Source organism: Callorhinchus milii, unplaced genomic scaffold, assembly GCF_018977255.1.
Source record: "Callorhinchus milii isolate IMCB2004 unplaced genomic scaffold, IMCB_Cmil_1.0 Scaffold6, whole genome shotgun sequence".
Lineage (NCBI taxonomy): Eukaryota > Metazoa > Chordata > Chondrichthyes > Chimaeriformes > Callorhinchidae > Callorhinchus > Callorhinchus milii.
Window position 1 is genome coordinate 17457918 of NW_024704747.1, and position 19733 is coordinate 17477650.

Here is a 19733-nt window from a genome sequence, read left to right on the forward strand (position 1 = left end):
TGCCACTTGCATGGTTAGCTCATTGTGGAGGTTAGTTAGTATGTTTGTGTTCACCTGTGTCAGCCTGGCTCAATGGACTCCACCTCGTCAGAAGATCTCATAGCACTATTCAAAAAGAGAAGGGAATTTCTCCAGGTGTTCTGGCCAACAATCTACCAACATAAATTTGGTCAGTTACTTCCTGGCTGTTTCTGGCAAATCGTTGTGTGCAAATTGGCTGCCACGTTTCACCTACAAAATGTACACAGTCACTAAACTTTGTAAAAAATCATGTGAAGCACTTTAAGAAATGTTCCTGGTGCGCATGGTGTTAAAATACAATGTTTATAATAATAATAACAATAAAAAAGTAAATGGTTATCAAAGAAAAGACTGTGTGTTTGGGGTTGGGGAGATTAGATGAATTTTGTGAATCATAAAGTGTCAGGAACACTGCTACAATTATTAAATCCAAATGCGCAATGTATATATCTTGTTAAATCTAATTCTAAATACATCCAGTCATTTTCTTTTCCTTTCTCCTTTTCTCGACATACTGGACATTTTCTAGAAAAACATAAGGGTGTTTGGGACAGGAGTAACCCCCCCNACCCATCATCTCAGTCATGAGTTGTCAACTAGACCGAAGGGAGTGAGGAGACATTTCACTTAGGCAGCAGCCACTGAGCTTATATATAAATGTAATCTGTGGAGGCCTCTCTGATGGAGTATGCAGTTGATCATTATTTGCTGAGCTGTGACAACTAGCTAAAGTGAATTGCATCCTGGATGCCGTTCTTTCTGCCCTGCATAACAATTTGTAAACTGGGGTGGAGTGTTTTATTGACTAACCGGAGTAAACCACAGAATAATTATATGTTCATTTAATATACTACAGACTAGATTCTGGAAAGACTGTTCATTGAAGTTGTTGACTCCTGTGGCTACTGGAATAAACAAATTAGTTACAAAGTCCAAGTGCGTAACGTGACCTAACAGATTTACAGTAGGCTTCACGTTTTTTGGTGGTGGGGATAGCTGTGTTGTAATAGGGGAAAATCACAGCCTCAGGAGTTTATGCTGTGCCTTTTGCATTTAAATCTTGTGATTGCAAAGTCCTTCTCACTGGATCCTGGTTACTGAACCCACCCAGAGAAGGTGCTCCTAACAATCCCAATTCACACAGCTGTAGAGTACAACTAGTTGTGAATTCTCGTGCTCTGCTCAAGAAATGGTTCCTTCAAAGTCTCTTTGACAATGTTATCTGCATGACCAGTTCTTTTGTAACTTTAAGGAAAATGATATTGGTTAGCAGAGCTCTGTGCTTTTGTGGAGTTCCCTTTAGCCCTGGTTGAGAGTTATTGGGAGCAGGCAAATAAATATTAGAAATGTTGCAATCCTTCCTGCAGCATAAACCAGGCATTGTGTGCAATACAACCAACCGGCCAGCTCACTTGCCAAGGGTTATTAACCATGACATGATGGGGAGGGGACTGGGTGGTTCGAAGAACAATTTCCAAGCAATTACTGTATCAAACTGCAGGCTCCAACATTTGCTGCTGATGTAGGTGGTGTTCCTTTATTGCTTTTGCTGAAACTCTAACCAAATTGCTGCCCATTGAACACCCGCTGGGAAAGGTTTGAGTGAGTTACCAGTGGCGTTGCTCAGCTTCGGGATGTTCAGCAGTGCAGGCACAATGAGTTAGCAGAGGAAGCAGGCCAACAGTGTAGTGAGGTGATGGATTACAACATGGCTCCTACAGCAACATTGTACACTCTGTTTTAGATACTGAAACTGGAGGGCCTGGTTTGTGTTATAAATGAAATAACAGTTGGCAGTTGGTTGCAAGCCCAATTATTCAACTGAGTGATTCCGATGAAATGCCTTGAACTCACAGCCAAATATTTGTTATTCTTGATGTGGTATATTTGTAAACAAGTTTACTTTTTATATTTTGTAATGCTCTGCAGACATGCACTGACTGTGATGGTTCATAAGATGTGATGTCGATGAAATGCCAATGAATGCATATGACCGGCACAGGTCATAATGCTCCCATTTTATAGTCCTGCCTGAGCCAGGCTCAGTTGCTAGCATTCTTGCCTCCCATGTCAGAGGGTTGTAGGATCAAGCCCCAGAGTTTGAGTTCACAATCTAGGCCGATGTTTTACTGCAGTGCTTGGGAAGCGCTATATTGTCCGACTTGCTACCCTTCAGATCAAATATTAAACTGAGGTCCCATCTGCTTCTTCAGATGTATGTTGAAGATCTCAGTGCATTTTTGAAAAGAGAAGAGTTTCTCCCGGCATCCTGGCCAACGATCCTCCAAAACAAAATTGAGCATTCATTTTGTTTGATATGGTGCCTTTCACTTCAGGAGGATGTCTCAAACTGCTTCACATGATATACTGTAAAGTGGAGGGATTACATTTTGTAGGCAATGTTTATGGGCCATTCCTGTGTGTAAATTGGCTGCTTATATTACCTACAAAATACACAATCACTGTACTTTACAGTTGACTCTTATGAAGCGCTTTAATACATCCTGCAGATGTGAAAGGAGATATGTTAAATGCAAGGATTATTCTTCGCATTCTACTTTCAGCTCTTCTGTAAGATTAATAGGAATGCATGCAACAAGACAAGCTTTTAGACCTGTCAAATTCCCTTTCAGAGACCACATGGACTCCACCTAACCCTCCAATACACTCTCCTGGGAGAAATAGACACTCCCTGACCTTCAAAGGATAAACACCCCTCTCATTATCTTCACTATTCACCTTTGGCATACTGTCCTCTCACCTCCACCATTTTTTCTGAGTTGTGGTTGTTGCTTCTGTATCTATCAGTGGCCCTTCAGGGACATTTGTGGTCTCCCATGGTCACCATTGACACACCAGAGCAATGTACAATATAAATGCACTGCAGTCTCAACCTTCCATCTTCCTGTAGATTAATTGACCAGCTTGATAAAGGGTGATATTGCTTTCTTGGTTTGATATTCTGAATTCTGCTGGATCCTAAATGATTGCTGTTGTACATCTGATAAATTAGTGGGTTATCACTGAGTTCCTTGACTGCATCATGTAAATTCAAGCAAGTTGATGAAAGATTTTTTTAAAATCCTTTGTGCATGGCATTATTGTTAAAGTATAAAGTTACATTAGCTATGTTGAGTGACTTGATTTGTGCTTTGTTGGCAATCAGACTCCTCGGAGAGAGATGTGGGGCCCATGCTGGGCCTGAAGAAGTCCAGCTCTCTTGAAAGTTTGCAAACGGCTGTGGCTGAGGTCAGGAAGAACGAACTCCCTTTCCACAGGCCCAGGCCTCACATGGTCCGAGGACGAGGTTGCAACGAGAGCTTCCGGGCGGCCATTGATAAGTCCTACGATGGACCTGAGATTCCAGAAGATGGTAAGTGTACCATGGTTTACACTCATTGTCGTGCATTTTATTCACCTTAAGGAGACTCAGTAAGGCTTTTAAAAAGAAAGGCCTTGGGTCAAAGATTTTATTTACACAACATACTTAATTTGTGATAGATAATTAATCGGTTATGTTAGAAAACATACAGTTCACATTGCTCATCTTCACAACTCCCAACAACAACAACAACAAAATTATATTTATAGAGCGCCTTTCACGTCAGGAGGATGTCCCAAAGTGCTGAACAGTCATGTGTCGGGGCCTGATCAGGGGGAGGGGTGATGTAGGGGTGAGGGAAGGCAGAGAGGTGGGAAGGGGACCAAAGGCACGGTCGAAGAGAAAGATCTTGAGACCAGCCTTGAAGGATGCGAGGGAGGAAGCGAGGTGAAGGGACCGTGGGATGATGTTTCAGAGTGTGGGGGCAGAGAGGCTGGAAGTCCGGCCACCGATGGTAGGGCGGATCGGGTGGGAGACATGGAGCAGGCTGGAGCCCGCTGAATGGAGGAAGCGGGCAGGTTGGCAGGTCAGAGAGGTAGGAGGGGGCAAGCCCATGGAAGTCCGATGAGGAGGGAGTTCCCGTAATCGAGCCTTGATGTGACGAATGCGTGGGTGAGGGTTTCGGCAGCCTGAGTGGGAGGCAGTGGCGGAGTCTGGCGATATTGCGGAGGTGGTGGTAGGCAGTGCTTGTCATGGCTTGAATGTGGGGGAGAAAGGACAGTTCAGGGTCAAACAAAATACCCAGGCTCCTGACTGGCTTAGTGAGGTTGAGTGTGCAGCCGTGGAGGCTGATGCTGCCAGCGCCTGAGGTGCGGAGGCATTGGCGCGAGCCAATCAGGAGGGCCTCGGTCTTGCTGACGTTGAGTTGGAGAAAGTTGTCCCTCGTCCAGGACTTGATGTCGGATAGGCAGTCGGTCAGGACTCCAGTAGTCCTGGAGTTCAGGGTGGAGGTAGAGAGGTAGAGTTGGGTGTCATCCGCAAACATGTGGAAATTTACCCCATGTCTGCGGATGATGTCACTAAGGGGGAGCATGTAGAGGGTGAAGAGAGGGGACCGAGGACAGAACCCTGTCGCTTCCGATGGTAGGGCGGATCGGGTGGGAGACATGGAGCAGGCTGGAGCCCGCTGAATGGAGGGAGCGGGCAGGTGCCCGCACAAGACGGTGCGGGACTGGAGGTGAAGCCATTTGCCACGACGAAGTGTAGGCGGTGTGAAAGGTAGGACCTGAACCAGTCAAGGATGGAACCTTGAAGGTTGAGGTGGGAGGAGAGGCGGTGAAGGAGGATTGAGTGATCCACGGTGTCAAAGGCAGTGGAGAGGTCGAGGAGGACTAGGAGGCAGAGGGAGCCCTGATCACACATGGTCAAGAAGTTGTTTGTGACATTGACCAGAGCTGTGGGCAGCACGGAAACCAGATTGGAGGGGTTCATGGAGAGAGTGAGTGGAGAGGAAAGAGTGAAGCTGGGAGGCAACGGCTCTCTCAAGGAACTTGGATAGGAAGGGGAGATTTGAGATGAGCCGGTAGCTAGATAGCTGTGATGGGTCAAGGGAAGGTTTCTTCAAGGTGGGGGGATGATAGTGGCTGTTTTTAGGGGGGAAGGAAAGTGCCAGATGTCAGGGTTGATGATGTCGGCGAGTAGTGGGGCAAGGAGGTGGAGCTGGGATTTAAGGAGAGGGTTGGGGATGGTGTACAGGGAGCAGGTGGTGGGCTTCATGGAGGTTACAGTGGTGAAGATAGAGGAGGGTGTGACAGGTTCAAAGGTGTGGAACGAGGGATGGGTAATTGTCGGATGGGTAATTGTGTGGGGTGGGGGTAGGGAGGTGGTGGAAGTTAGGAGGGCAATGGCAGCTGAGTGGATTCCCTTGATTTGGGACTTGAGGAAGTCCAGCATTTTCTCGCAGTGAGAGTCAGAGGAAAGAATTTGCGAGGCATGTCTGACGTGGCAGAGGAGCCGGTTGGCGGTGGAGAACAGGAGCCTGGGGTTGCCCTTCGCCTCCAGGATTAACCTGGAATAGAAAGATGATTTGGCCAAGGCGAGAGCGGAGCGGTAGGTCTTGATGAGGTCCAGCCAAATGTGGCGGTGGACCGTTAGGCCGATTTGAGTCAAGTGCGTTCGGCAGACCGCACCTGACCCTTAAGCGAGCAGAGGTGGCTGGTGAACCAGGGTGAGGATTGGGAATAGGAGGCAGTTTGGGAGGTGAAGGGCGCAAGGACGTCGAGTATGGTGGAGAGGGTGCTGTGGAGAAGAATGAGTGCAGCGAGTGGGTTGGTGCGAGAGGTGGGCCAGAGGAGGAGGAGTTCAGAAGACTCCAGTGCAGCGGAGAGGGATTGCGGGGAGTTCTTCTTCCATGGGCGGTAGAAGATGGTGGTAGGTTTGGAGGCAATGGGGAGAGGAATATGGGAGTTGTGGGAGATGAAATGGTGGTCAGAGATGGCCTTGTCAGTGATGGTGACATCCGAGACGCTCCAATATATAGTACCCTGTCACTCATCTGATCTGGTCAAGCAGAAGGAAGGTTAGTGATTGTTCAGATTACCAATTGGCAGTGGGTTTAGAGTACAGTACTCGGCAGAGATGTTTACCAGTGAGGTTCTGATTACTAATCTGGTCACACCTCGACATTGAGATTAGTGCCACTTGTGCTGCTTTACTTTAGTCAGTCTCCACCATGAATGCTCTCCAGCTCTCGTATCCTCTCAGCTCTTCTTGTTGATTGCATGACTGATTATCTTTGTATTCGTCCCAAGCTATCACTGAGTTCTTCCCAAAACCTATGGATTTTTTTTGGGAGGTGGATGCACTATTTTTTTTTTAAAAATTGATGGAAGTGGACAACTACTGCAGGATTGATGCTCCGCATGGTTATATGTTTAGCACGATTGAAGGTGTGCATGAATAATAATAATAATAATAATCCTTGCATTTGATATAGCGCTTTTCACGTCAGGAAGACGTCCCAAAGCGCTTCACAGAACACACTGTAAAGTGAATTGACTGTATATTTGTGGGCGAACACGGCAGCCAATTGCGCACAGCAATGTCCCACAAACAGTCGTGGATTGAAAATGACCAATTTATTATTGTTTGGGGTTTTTTAGAGGGATTATTATTAGGCGTGTGGAGTAAGGAAACTTGCTCAAGGTTTCGCCCTGTGCCTGGAATTGAACTCGGGTCTCTCGCTTGCAAAGCGAGTGCTCTAACCATTGAGCTGCAAGACTCCACAAGGAAGAGTATTAAATTAAACCAAGGTGCATATTCCCCTCTGCTTATTCATGTACACGTTAAAGATCCCACACATTATTTGAAAAGAGAAAGGAGTTTCTCCTGGTGTCCTTGTTAACAATCCCCAAGATTTAAAAAAAACGGTTATGCACTTCATGGCTGTTTGCGGGACAGCTCAGGTCCGAAACACTGATTGTCCAGCACCTTGGTATCTCTTCCCAACGTGAAAGGCGCTATACAAATGTAATTTTGTTCTTGTTGCTATGCACAAAGCCAAGTTTGTCTTTGAATACACAATCACTACACTTTACACTATGAAGAGTGTTGAGACGTCTTGGTGATGTGAAAAGACACTATATCAAATGCAAGGATTATTAATGTATTATTATTTCTGGGAGGTTATTGGATGAAAGGTTGACATTGACAGTATCCCAGGAAGGAACCTGGAACTGTACCAGCGGCACTTTTAATTCTCTGCTCCTGTTATTTTTTGTGACATTTTCTACTGTTGACGATTCATACGTTGGAAGGAAATAATTTTTGAGTTTCAGAACAAAATTTGTGGGCTATTGAGATGGCAATATGCACAACACTTTCCGTGGCTCACTGAACACAGAGTTATGAAAGAGGCCTGTCATACCGTTCCTCTCCTCCTTCATATCACGAGAAGTTGATTACTGGGCTTATTTCACGCATGAGAAAGAATTGGTATCTCATGAGCAGTTCCATTTCTTTTGAGTTGAAGGTCTTCAGTATTCATGAAAATCACCCCTATAATCAACTGCTGCTGGTGTAATAGCTTACATTTGTTTATGTGACAAACATGATGACTCCAACCTCTGTAAACTCCACATTACTATTATTAAATTCATTTTTTNATTTAGACAAGGTCATAGCAAATTAATTTTTTTATATAGCAAAGCTAACATGAAATGATTTTTCTTTATGTCTTAGTTTATCCTGAATTCTGGCCGGATGCAACCTAACAATTGTGTTCAGTTTTTTTTNGATTTTAACACTTGAGCCATTCACTATTTTCTCATCTTAACATTTTTACCCCCCAACCCCTCCCCCCACCCCCCCCCCCCCCCAAGCTCTCCCCGTTAATGTGGTCAAATAACACAATTCTCACCCAGTGAAAATCAATGAAGGAAGCAAAGGAGACTTTTGTAATATAATGGATTTTAGGGTCTGTTTATAGCCCCTCATTGTCTAGGTTGGTATTCCAGTGCACCAAAGGAGGTTTTGCATTGTTGGAGATGCCAATAGTATGGGACATTAAACTTAGTCTTTTCAGGTGGACTTTAAAGTTCTTATGAGACTTTTTGAAAAGAGAAGATATTTATCCCAGATTCTTGGCCAGCAATCCTCCACATTAATCAATTGTCCACCTAATGACTATTTGCGGGTCTTGGCAGAAGCAAACGATTGCTGCATTTGTCTACATAAACAGTCACTACAGTTGATTATTATTTATTATTTGTGAATCACGTTGAGAGGCATCGATGTTCAAAGTCACTATAAACGTACCAATTAATTCTCTAAGGGGCAGCCAATGTTGTACATAATTGAAGCAGAAGAGTTTATTTTTTCCCATATATCCAGCATTCTGTTAGTAAAATTTAAGGAAACCCATTGGATTTTTGGTTGTTCACAGCTGTAGTGGAGTAATACAAAAAGGTTCTCAGCATTGAAGTCCCTCACCTGGGTGAGCACAAAATATTACAACCTCCAGCTAATTGGAAAATAACCTGAAAAGTAACACATTAGTTATTTATAAGATTTTGCAATTGGTATGATTGATATAAATAGAATATTTAGGAAGGCAAATACATATGGTTTATTTTTAAATTCCCATTTGTGGAGCAGGAGGTTGCCTTGCTTAATAATAAAAAATAATAATCCTTGCATTTGATATAGCGCCTTATCACATCGTCGAGACGTCTCAAAGTGCTTCACAGAATATACTATACAACTTGCATTTATATAGCACCCTTCATGCGGGATAGGGTCCAGGAGTATGACAACAAACCAGGGGGAGGATTAGGAAGGTGACCCCTTGGGAATTTAAAAATAAATCAAATTGACCGTACGCATGATCAAAGGGAAGGTCTTTAGGCGGGATTTGAAGGTGGAGATGGAGGGGGCAAGGCGGAGGGATTGAGGGAGAAAGTTCCAGAGTTTTGGGGCATAGTGGCTGTTGCACGGCCACAGATAATGGATTGGAGGGCACGAGGGACAAATAGGAGGCCGGAGGCAGTGGGTGTTGGAGTGGGGGCTAAGCAGGTAGGATAGGTAGGGAGGTGAGAGGGAATTATGTGTCCCACAAACAGTCATGGATTATTATTTTTTTAAGGGATTATTATCCCCGGAAAGTAATGCGCCAATCGACTAACAAGTGGGTTCCTTCTTACTGCAAAGTAAACAGAGGCATGTGAAGTAAGGAAACTTACTAAGGTTTGGCCCCGCCCAAGATCGAACCCGGGTCCTCTCGCTTACGTGTGTGAGTGAGTGAAGGAGTGTCTGAGTGAGTGTGTGAGTGATAATTGTGCGCTTGTGGTTATGCGATTCCCATTGCTCTTCTCTCCATTGCAAATCCTTAAATGATTTAGTAGGGAGGAAAATGCCACTTTTACGGCAGAATGAGAAGAGAACAGTCTTTTGGATGAGACATTAAACCGAGGGCCGTTGTTCCCTTGTTTGAAAGGCAAGGCAGTTTTCTGCCGAATTAAAAATAAATGGTTATTCACTTCATGGCTGTTTGTGACATATTACCTTGTACTAATTGGCTGCCGTGTTCCCCTACAAAATACACAGTCTCTACAATTTATAGTGAATTCTGCGTAGCAGGTTGAAACATCTTCCTGGGATGAAAGGCGCTATATCAAATGCAAGGATTATTTTGTTTATTTTAAGAGCAAAGCCAGCAGAATATTTGGAAAGCCATTTCATTACAATACATATGTTTTTCTAAGACACCGAAGAATGCAAATTAAAATTGTTATAAGTCCAAAAATGCAGCAGTCAGCTATACATAACAAATGTTCGCAGGATAAGATTTGGTCCTAGAGATAATAGCGGGGCTACTGCTCAACTACTCACTTCGCGTTCAGTTCCGAGATTCTGATTATAACAATTACTTCAATTCACTCCATGATTACATAGCTGCATCACCTTCAGTCACTAATTGACTTGCTGCTCAGCAACATTTTCTCTGTTGAGAATCCTGGGTGAAGCCACATGACCAAGATTGAGGAAAGTAAATTGAAGCATTGGGAAACGAGAGCAGGAGGAGGCCACACATCCTTCGGAGAAGACGTTAAACCGAGGTCCTGTCTGCCTGTGCAGATGGACACGGCACTATTCGAAAAGAGTAGGGAGATTCTCCCCATGGATTGGCCAACAAACGCCTGAATAAAAAAAATTGTCATGCACTTCAGTTTGTGGCACATTTCTGTGCTCAAATTGGCAGCCATATTCACCTAGAAATATCAGTCAGTTCACTTTATAGTAAATCCATTAAAAACTTTGAGACGTTCAGCAACATTATAAGGTGCAATATCAAATACGAGGATTAATGTTATATTCAGCCCAGAAAGTCTATTCCAGTAGGAGACAAAACCAATATTCCTGGCCAGCCTCACAAAACCAAACATAAGTTGAGAAGAAATGGTTAGGTGATGCCAAGTTTGGGTTCTGAATACTCGATTATTGAGGGAAAGGGAAGACTGATTGAAGATTTGGATTTCCACAGCCTTGATGTGCTGGGACTAAATTAATTTATTTGGGTCAGTCCTACATTGCTTGAGTTCAACACTTAGAATTCAAGGAGGAGGAAGAATATGTAGAAATTTGGTAAGGGCAAGAGAACAATGTTCAGAGGAGCATTAGTCATTATGGAGAGAGGAGTGAGATTGTGATAGAGGGAATGAAGGGTTAGGTATGTTTAGCTGTTGGTTACATTTGTGAGAGACGTAAAGAAATTGTCTTTGAAGAATCAAAAGAGAATATTTTCATCTCCCATCAAAGTGTATGGAAGAGATCTTTAATGATGTTCAGTTATTGCACTATGAGACAAACTGAAGTTTAGCCCAGAGAAAATGAAATTATTGCCACAAGTGAAACCTGTGTACTTATTGTTAATAATGCATAATCTGCAGATGATAGTTGCAGTTTTATTTTGTATTTCTCTTATTTCCGCTAATACTACTTGTTGCAGACAACAAAGAAGAATGTGCTATCATGTTTGCCCACAAAACAGTCACATTACTTTACAGTATATCATATGAAGCGCTTAGAGATGTCTCGATAACATGATAAAGCACTATATCAAATGCAAAGATTATTATCATAAATTGAGTCAGTGAAAAATTCTCAATCATAGTATATTCAATGCAGAGTCACTCAAATTTCACATGCATTTCATTAGCAAAAATTGGAATTGGCAGCGTATTATGTAGAAATAACCAAGTGAGTTCTTCCATCCCTAAGATATTTTCAACAGGGTACATGTGGCAAACAATGAGATCCAGCTGGAGGTATTTGATTCCAGTGAACAATTCTTCTAGATTAGTTACTGAATTTTACCTTTGCACCTTTAGCATTTTGAGTGCATTTGGAGACTGCACATGTTATTTTAACTGGAAAAGAAATTTGTTTGATATTGTTATCTCAGATGGTAAGTTTTGAAGAATCATAACCTCACACATGTACATACATCAGATTAACTCCAAAGAAGTATTCATGGTATTAAAATATCAAATCTCATTAATGTAACACTGAAACGTTTCTAAAAAACCTGCAAGGGTGAAGGTTGCTTTGAGTTTGTGTGAGGCTGCAACAAATTGGAGCTCTACTGATATGGAGTGGCTATGGATGAGTCGTCTTCCCCACCCCCACCCCCCCTCCCCTCCAACAAACCCCCATCTTCCGGTTGCTGAGCAAATAATCCTAGTTATTTTGCTGTGGGAAACTTTAAATGGGGTTCAAGTACCACTCCATAGAGGAAGGGGAAAACCAGAGGAGATAGTTACTCCAGACTTCCCTGAATCCCTTCCCTGAAGTTTGTTAAAAATTGTTACTGTCAGGGGTAGATTGCCAGTTGTCAATTGGAAATGGTGTGTACTGTGGGGAGAATCAAGTAAAGGGAAAATAGAAAATTACATCAAGAGTTTCCTCTCAATTTTAAAAAAAGCAGCATAAGCAACCGTTAATTTCCATGTCTGTTTTGTGTCCACTCCAGTGGATTCTGAAGACAGCTCCCAGTCAGGCCGCGAGACTCCTGGCAGCGAGTCTGCGTTGCAGGGACCCGTGGATTTGGAGGACGGGGAGAGCTCCGATAGTAAGACGAAAAAAGACAAGAAGAAGAAAGACAAGAAGCAGAAGGTGAAGACAAAAGGAAAAGAAAAAGCCAAAGAGAAGAAAAAGGGAAATGATAGTCAAGAAAAGGAGGAAAAGAAAGCAAAGAAGAAAGGTTTCGGAGCAATGTTGAGGTCAGTGTGCACTCCAACCCTCTGATATTTATGTTATGGCCAGCTCTCTAACTGTTCTATATATCCCCAAGTAGCTCAATGAGATGATAAAGGGCTGCTTCTTAACTCCTAATTCTGAAATAAGGTTACAATATGCATGGTCTCCTGTTGATAATGCTGTTGACATCCTACTGATTTTCAGCCTTAAAAGGGTTTATAATAATTTTTACATTTGATATTGTGCCTTTCATGTCAGGAGGATATCTCAAAAGCACTTCATATGGTATAATGTGTAATGGCCATATATTTTGTAGGCAATTGTTCATATATATTGAAAATATTTCAATGGCTTTGGATGTTTCTTATTCATTTGGGACCAACATTCAGATTTCAGCTTCAGAGAGTATTCGTGGTCTATGGATTCCTTCTTAGGTAGGGATTCAATGTCTAGAGATATACAGAGGCATATTGTGTGCCAGCGTAGTTTAGTAGTTAGCACTCTCACTTCTGAGTTAGAAAGTTGTGGGTTCAAGCCGCACATCGGAGCTTCAATCCACAATGCTCTTATTTGAACTCAAATAGACTTGACACTCCAATTCAGTATGGAGGATATGCTGCTTTGCTGAAGGTATTATCCTTCAGATGAGACGTTAAGCCTAGGTCCTAGCAGTCTGTTCATGTGGAGGTTAAAAATCCCATGGTGCGATTCGAAAAGAGAAAGAAGTTTCTCCGATGCCCTGGCCAACAATTACCCACGTAAAATTAGTCATGCACTTCATGGCTGTTTGTGGGACACTTCTGTTTGCATTCACTTACTAAAAATATAGGCAGGGACTACACTTCACAGTCTATCCTGTGAAGTGCTTTGAGACATCCTCATGACGTGAATGCCGCTTTATATATAATTATGAAGTGTCATACTAGCCAAGCGGAGACAGGATGCTGGCATGCATATGGTATTGTGAACAGTTATGTCAGTTTAGTTCAAGATCCTTTTTATGAATTAAATTCTGTGAATAATTCAGTCTTCAAGTAACTATGTTCTTAAATGGTAATAGCTTTGATCTTGACCCTGAAATTTCCATAAAAGGTTTCTTTTTGTTCTGTTCAGTCACTGAATAACTTCCAAAGTATCTACAAAGAAGAATTTTTTTAGAAATAACTTTCTCTCCCCTAACTGCAGCCAAACTCTGCTGGCAGCACCACAATGGCGGACGTGACGCGCTGTTTAAAATGTCAAAGTAATATTGTTACAGAAGATGAGGTACAGGATGGGGTGCAGATGGTTCTGTTTAAGAGCTCCCTTTATTGCATCTCCTGGAGTGACAGTGATTGGCTAGTCTATCGCCAAAGCATGTACTTACCTACTGCATAAGCCTTTAATAAATGCTCTCTCTGGTATCCAGCCATGAGAGCCACAAATGTAACCAACAACCTCTAAATAAACTGCAGGCTAGGAAAGTAGTGGCCTTTTGTTCATGTAACAATTTACTGAAAAATGCTGATATTCTAATCCTTTCGGTTTATCTACCAAGCTGTTTCTAATAGACTTTAACTTCCAGCTTCTGAACCGAAACCAGGGTTTGAATTTCACTCAAGTATAGGTCTTGTCTCATTCCCTGTGCTTGACTCTTGACAATAACTAGTTTACAGTTAAATTAATTTTAGTTCTTTTCACAGTCGTCGACACAAGGCAGTCATGGTGCTGAACTGAAGGCATGTCAGCTATGTATCCCACTCCAAAAACTATGCAAGTGTGCAAGTGGCTGCATTGCTGCCTGGCAATACTGAACTGCTTGTGATTCACTGACCTGTTACCATTAAATCTGAGCCTCCTAAGCACTTCCATTTTTTTAAAAAAAAGCAGGCTTAAAGTTGGCATTATGACAAAGTGCAATAATTACCCACATCAGCCGTATTCTTGGAATTGACTGAAGGTTAAACCTTGGTAATCATTTAGGCATTTCTCATGTAATATCATAATAGGAGTATTTTGGTTGGAACGTCTTTCTGTTATTTATAGAAAAAGTTGGAAAGAATTTTGCTCATCTTGAACCTATTGTTAGTTTTGCTTTTCATCTTTATGCTTCTACTCCATTCAGATCGAGAACTGAATCGAAGTTACAAGGGTGTGGGTGAGAGCAGAGAGCCTGATCAGATTCTATGGTTTCTGAGCTACCAAGATCATGGAAATGCGAATTTGTAGTTTTTCACTTTTAAGTGTTGCATTTCTCTCTTTTCCCGCATTAAAAAATTAAACTAAAATACTATTTGCTCGGAATCGGATTTGTGAGACTGACCTATATTTGAATACCGACAGTCAATATAGAGTAACTAATGAGGCAATAATCTATCCAGACGTGATCCTGTCAAATCTAGGCATTAACTGCTGGCCATCGTGCTAATTAGAGTCATCCTGTGTTGACTTTTCTAGCCTTGCATCTTCTCTGAATACTAACAGTAAAATGGAATAATTGTTTTTCTTTTCCTTTTGTAATAAGTGACACGTGAAGTTCAAGATGTGGCAGCACTTAGAGACAAACGGTGTAATTGGAGGGAGCACGGGAAAGCACTAAGAAACCACTGAAATGTGAATTAATAAGAGAATGCGCAGCACACCGTACCATAAAATTACAGGGCACCTGTTTTGAGCCTGGGATTTTTCTCACAATGACAATTCCCATTTGTGGCTGAGGCTATCCAGGTGATGTTGCCAAGGTAAATGATTCAGTTCTGGGGAAGGGTGCAATTTTCCTGTTTTATAACATTGAGCAGTCCCCAGATCAGTCGTATATAGTTTAGATGCAAGGCAAATGCAGGCTGAGACTAGATGAGTGTGCTTCATATTCAACCTGTGGCTTGTGGCCTGGCTTGCAAACTGGTTTGAGAGTTATGGTTAGTAGCATCAATATAAATCAAGCCCAATGGGTCTTCCAGTTGTATTACGTGGAAACAAATTGATCTTGTAGAGAATCTTGTTGACAAGTTTGATAATGCACTGTATTCCTTTGTGTTTTGATTTCAGTGCAGTAGTTAGTGTGATTGCTAATTAGTGTATTGTTGCTTCTCAAATATTTAACAATCTGTTCAACTGTCATTCACAGGATTGCCCTGTGTTGCAATATCAACGCAAACCTGTACACTGTCTCATCGATTGTTGACCTGTTAGGGATGGGTTAAGCTTCTAGTTTACAGTTGAAGCTCCAGTTTATACTGTACTCTTCTATAAGGCTAATTACACCACGAGTTAGATGTAGAGTAAAGTTCCTGTGTTCTCATCATGGTCAAAGCCTGATCTCCTCCTCACTTTCCAGCAGGGATTACTGGATATCTATCCTGCGTAGTAATAATAATCCTTGCATTTGATATAGCACCTTTCAAGTCAGGAGGATGTCTCAAAGTGCTTCACATGATAATCTGTCAAGTGTATTGACTGTCTTTTGTAGTTGATTTAGGCACCTACCCTAGCTGATTTATTTTCTTCCCCTCATTCGTTCAGAGGTGTTGAAACTATTTGTAGCTCCCCAACTAGTACCCCATCAGAGAACAACTAATTCATCATACACTGGGATTCAAGCCTGTGCATTTCTGGTCTGTGTGGCTTCCTGCTACACCGATGGGGTGGCACGTTCATTCTCTCGACCACCAGGGCAACTGGAGGAATGGAGCTGAAACTTGGCATTACTGGCACTGAGATTCTGCCCCAATAATTAAGACAAATGAAAAACAAAAACATAATTGTTTTTAAATGTTCTACGAAAACTCCAGAGAAGCTGTTTAACACGTGGGCTGGCTGAACAGACCGCAGCTGTGTGCTCCTGTCCATCTGCAGGCTGACCCTGTTTCCCAAAGAACCATGTGGGACAGTGGCAGGATGTAACTGATGTCACCATCACCTCAGTCACTCCAGTTATTCTGCCTGGCTAAGGGGATCCACTCCCTCGTTATTTAACGTATGCCCTTTGTCCAACCCCTGCCCTCCCCCCATTTTTTAAGTAATTGCAAAAGGAATTTTAATCTTTGTTTGTTCAAAAACAAACCAGCTTTAAAATATAGTTTCAAATACAAAACCGTACGAGCCAGGAAATTACCCTGTACTCTCACAAAACCTTACTTGGATATTGCGATGTTTGTAGCTTATTACATACATTTTCCAGGTACTGTTATTTACTGTCAAGAGATTTTAAACTTATTATGGTTATGTTTCCTTAGTGGGAAGCTTTGGAACAGTACAAATTTATACACTTATTTAAAAGTAGTTTTGTTGTTTCATGCACCACTTCTCTTTGTCGTAGGACAAAGGACAGGATGCCATCAGTAGTTTGGTGCCTTTGCTTAATCTGTGAAATAAACTTCAATAAAAGCAAGAACAAAAATTTTAAAGATTGTAAGACAAAACTGCACATGCTAGAAATGCCGAACAGGTCATAGAAACAGAGGGTACTCTTCCCCCTATTGTGTCTGCTTGGGTGCAAGCTTCTCCCAGGTTGTCTAGTAGGAAAGGTTTTGAGGGATGTGGCCCATTGTGTTGGCTCACCTGTTATAAACTTTCAGATGCTGATGGACATGTTGTGCACCTCCAGCATTTTCTGTTTATATTTCAGATTTCCAGCTTTTTCTTGATCACTGATAATATTTAGTGCTGTTCAGATATTCCATTTGCTGCAACACAGATCTTCCATTCATCTGTGTGTCCCAAAGCAAAGTGCAGTTTCCTCGCTCTGTGATGCTTTATCAAAGGGCTCCACTCCAAAACTATTTTAGTCTTTCCAAAGCTAATGTGTATTTGCTGTTGCTCCAAGAAATGCTTTTGATGGTTTTGAAATTTCGCATTTCGTTTTTTTTTTTAAAAATGTCAATTCCTTCAACAAATGGAGAGAAGTCAACTCCTCACCAATGACCAGAACCTTGCCCTTCCTCAGACTAAAGGAAAAGTGAGTGTTTAACAATGGTGCCAAATATTTATAGATTGCCACTTGTTCTGGCCAAATGACTGTTGTTGCTGCTGCTGGTATTACTTTGATGTCTTTCTGTATTGTTTTCCACCCCCACTGTCTGAGCAAAACAATGAAAAATGCAGCCACCTATGCAAAATTTATTCTCAAAGACGCTTCTTAATCAGCTACTTTCAGTGGTAAATTTGCTGAGACTGATTGAAAATCCATTTGCGTGCGTTCCTTCCATTATTTGACTCTTAGTTCCCTGATATCCTAAATAATATGAGGCTGCCCTCAGCGCTGTCATTGCCAACTCTGGTACTGTCTAAAATGCATTAAGATACATATTCAGGTATGTATAATCAACATCAACAGCAAGATTCCATTTATAGTGCGCCTTTCACGTCCGGAGGACGTCCCAAGGCGCTGTACAGTTGGGTCAGGACCTGAGCAAGGGGGAAATGGTGAGGGGAGGGAAGGGAGGGAGCAAGGAGGGGGTAGAGAGTCGAGAGGGGAGCTGAAGGCACGGTCAAAGAGAAAGGTCTTGAGACTGGCCTTGAAGGAGGAAAGGGAGGAAGCGGCGAAGGCACTGGGGGATAGAGTTCCAGAGCCTCGGGGCTGAGAGGCTGAAGGCCCAGCCACCGATGGTAGGGCGGTTGGGGCGGGGTATGTGGAGCAGACCGGAGCCAGAGGAACGGAGGGTACGGGCAGGTAAGTAGGGGGAGAGTAGATCAGAGAGGTAGGAGGGAGCAAGGCCGTGAATGGCCTTGTAGGTGAGGATGAGGATCTTGAATTCGATCCTCTGGGGGATGGAGAACCAGTGGAGGCGAGCGAGGATGGGAGTGATGTGGTCACGAAGCCTGGTCACGCACAGCAATGTCCCACAAACAGTCGTAGATTGAAAATGACCAATTTAATTATTGTTTTTGGTTTTTGGAAGGATTATTATTAGGCGTGTGGAGTATCTTCAGTAAGCAGAGTAAAATTTGTTTACTCAATCCACGACTGTTTGTGGGACACTGCTGCAATTGACTGCCGCATTTCTCCCACAATATATTCAGTCAATTCACTTTACAGTATATTCTGTGAAGCGCCGTCTCGAAGATGTGATAAGGCGCTATATCAAATGTAAGGATTATTATATTCAGAGTAGAGCCTGTTTTGGGGGGAAGAGAAATATACTACGATAACATCTGGGTCTAGGAGTAGCTTTGGTGAAGCTCTTTTTAAGAAACTAAAATGTCGTTTTAAAGTACATTAGAGAAGAGTCAGTGGAGTTTGACGTTTCGCCTCTTAGGTTTTGGTTAATAAGGAATCTCTTTAGAATTCCATTCAACCATTCTCGAATTCCTGCTGCTGCCGTGGAATGTATTAGAGCAAAATTCCCATGGGTTAGTGATGTACCGTATGGAGTACCCATTTGCACAACTTGACTCAGTTTCCTTATTAAAAAATCCTGTTAAGGATAAAACACAATTTTTGTTCTCCGAAATATGATTCTTTTAAGATTCAGGGCACACAGTATGTTTCCTGTCTGGATGACTGAGGTTCTTCTGTGATCAGACAGATTTATCTGCAAAGTGTAAGAATATTTTTAATTTGGGGGCCTGAATTCTGATACTTTTAAAGACTGAATAATTTTGTGTTTGCGGAAAGCGGGCCTTGTCTTGTACTGTACTTCAGATTAAACATGTACCGAATAGGTGAACTTCCCTCCCCTCCCAGCCCCTTGCTGTCCTTGTTATTCATGTTCTTGCTCAATGAGAATGCAGTGCAGTTCAATCTGGACTCAGTGCAGCGCCCAGCAGTTGTAAATCCATTACATTGAGCAGCAGTGTAAGTTCATTAGTGCTATGAAGGTTTCTATGAAGAGTCACAAGCTAGTCAATGCAATGTAGGTGCAGGGTTTGCAACGCCTGGGAGAGCTGAAATCTAACACAGGGCTGCAAGGCAGAAAAAGCCTTGTTCACAGATTTGTCTATGTGCATTCACTTTCACAAAGAAGGTTTGTTTACATGCAGGACTGGTGGAGTCCTGTAATTCAGTGGTTAGAGCATTCTCTTCGCAAGTGAGAGACCTGGGTTCGATTCCCGGCAGAGCAAAACGTTGGGCAACTTTCCTTACTCCACACGCAGTAAGTAGGAACCCAATTGTTAGTCAATTGGTGGATCGCTTTTCCAGGGGTAATAATTCCTTTTGGAAAAAATTGGTCACTCAATCCACTACTGTTTATGGGACACTACTGTGCGCAATAGGCAGTCGCGTTTCGCCCACAAAATATACAGTCAATTTACTTTACAGTATATTCTGTGAAGCGCTTTGAAATGTCTCGAAGATGTGATAACGTGCTATATCAAACACAAGGATTATTCTTATTATTTAGCACTGTACATGTTTCCTGCCAAAAACATTTTTTAAAATCATTTAATGATGAAAGACGCAGTTTTTTTAAAGTATGGCTATCTCTGAAGAAAGACAGAATTTGCATTTTTGTATCAAGTCAAAGCGCCTCAAAACACTTCACACATAATTGACTGTCGACGACAGTAACTGTATTAGGAGGTAAATGTGACAGACATTTGCCTGCAGTAAACGGTTGCAAAAAGCTACAGGGATGGAAGAGCAGGAGGGGAATGCGCATTATTCTGGGCATTGGTCCCAGAGTGGACATTTCAAACAAGATCTGAAACATGGTTA

The 19733-nt window shown here is 42.4% G+C and overlaps 1 protein-coding gene across 1 annotated transcript in view; it reads left to right on the top strand.

The window, feature by feature from the left end:
* The window catches only part of pard3bb (par-3 family cell polarity regulator beta b), a 394398-nt gene that overhangs the window by 251936 nt on the left and 122729 nt on the right, over positions 1 to 19733 (top strand). The window contains exons 21-22 of the mRNA XM_042336226.1: positions 3188 to 3394; positions 11871 to 12120. Of these exons, the coding sequence (XP_042192160.1) occupies positions 3188 to 3394; positions 11871 to 12120 (457 nt within the window). The remainder of the gene's footprint in view (positions 1 to 3187; positions 3395 to 11870; positions 12121 to 19733) is intronic.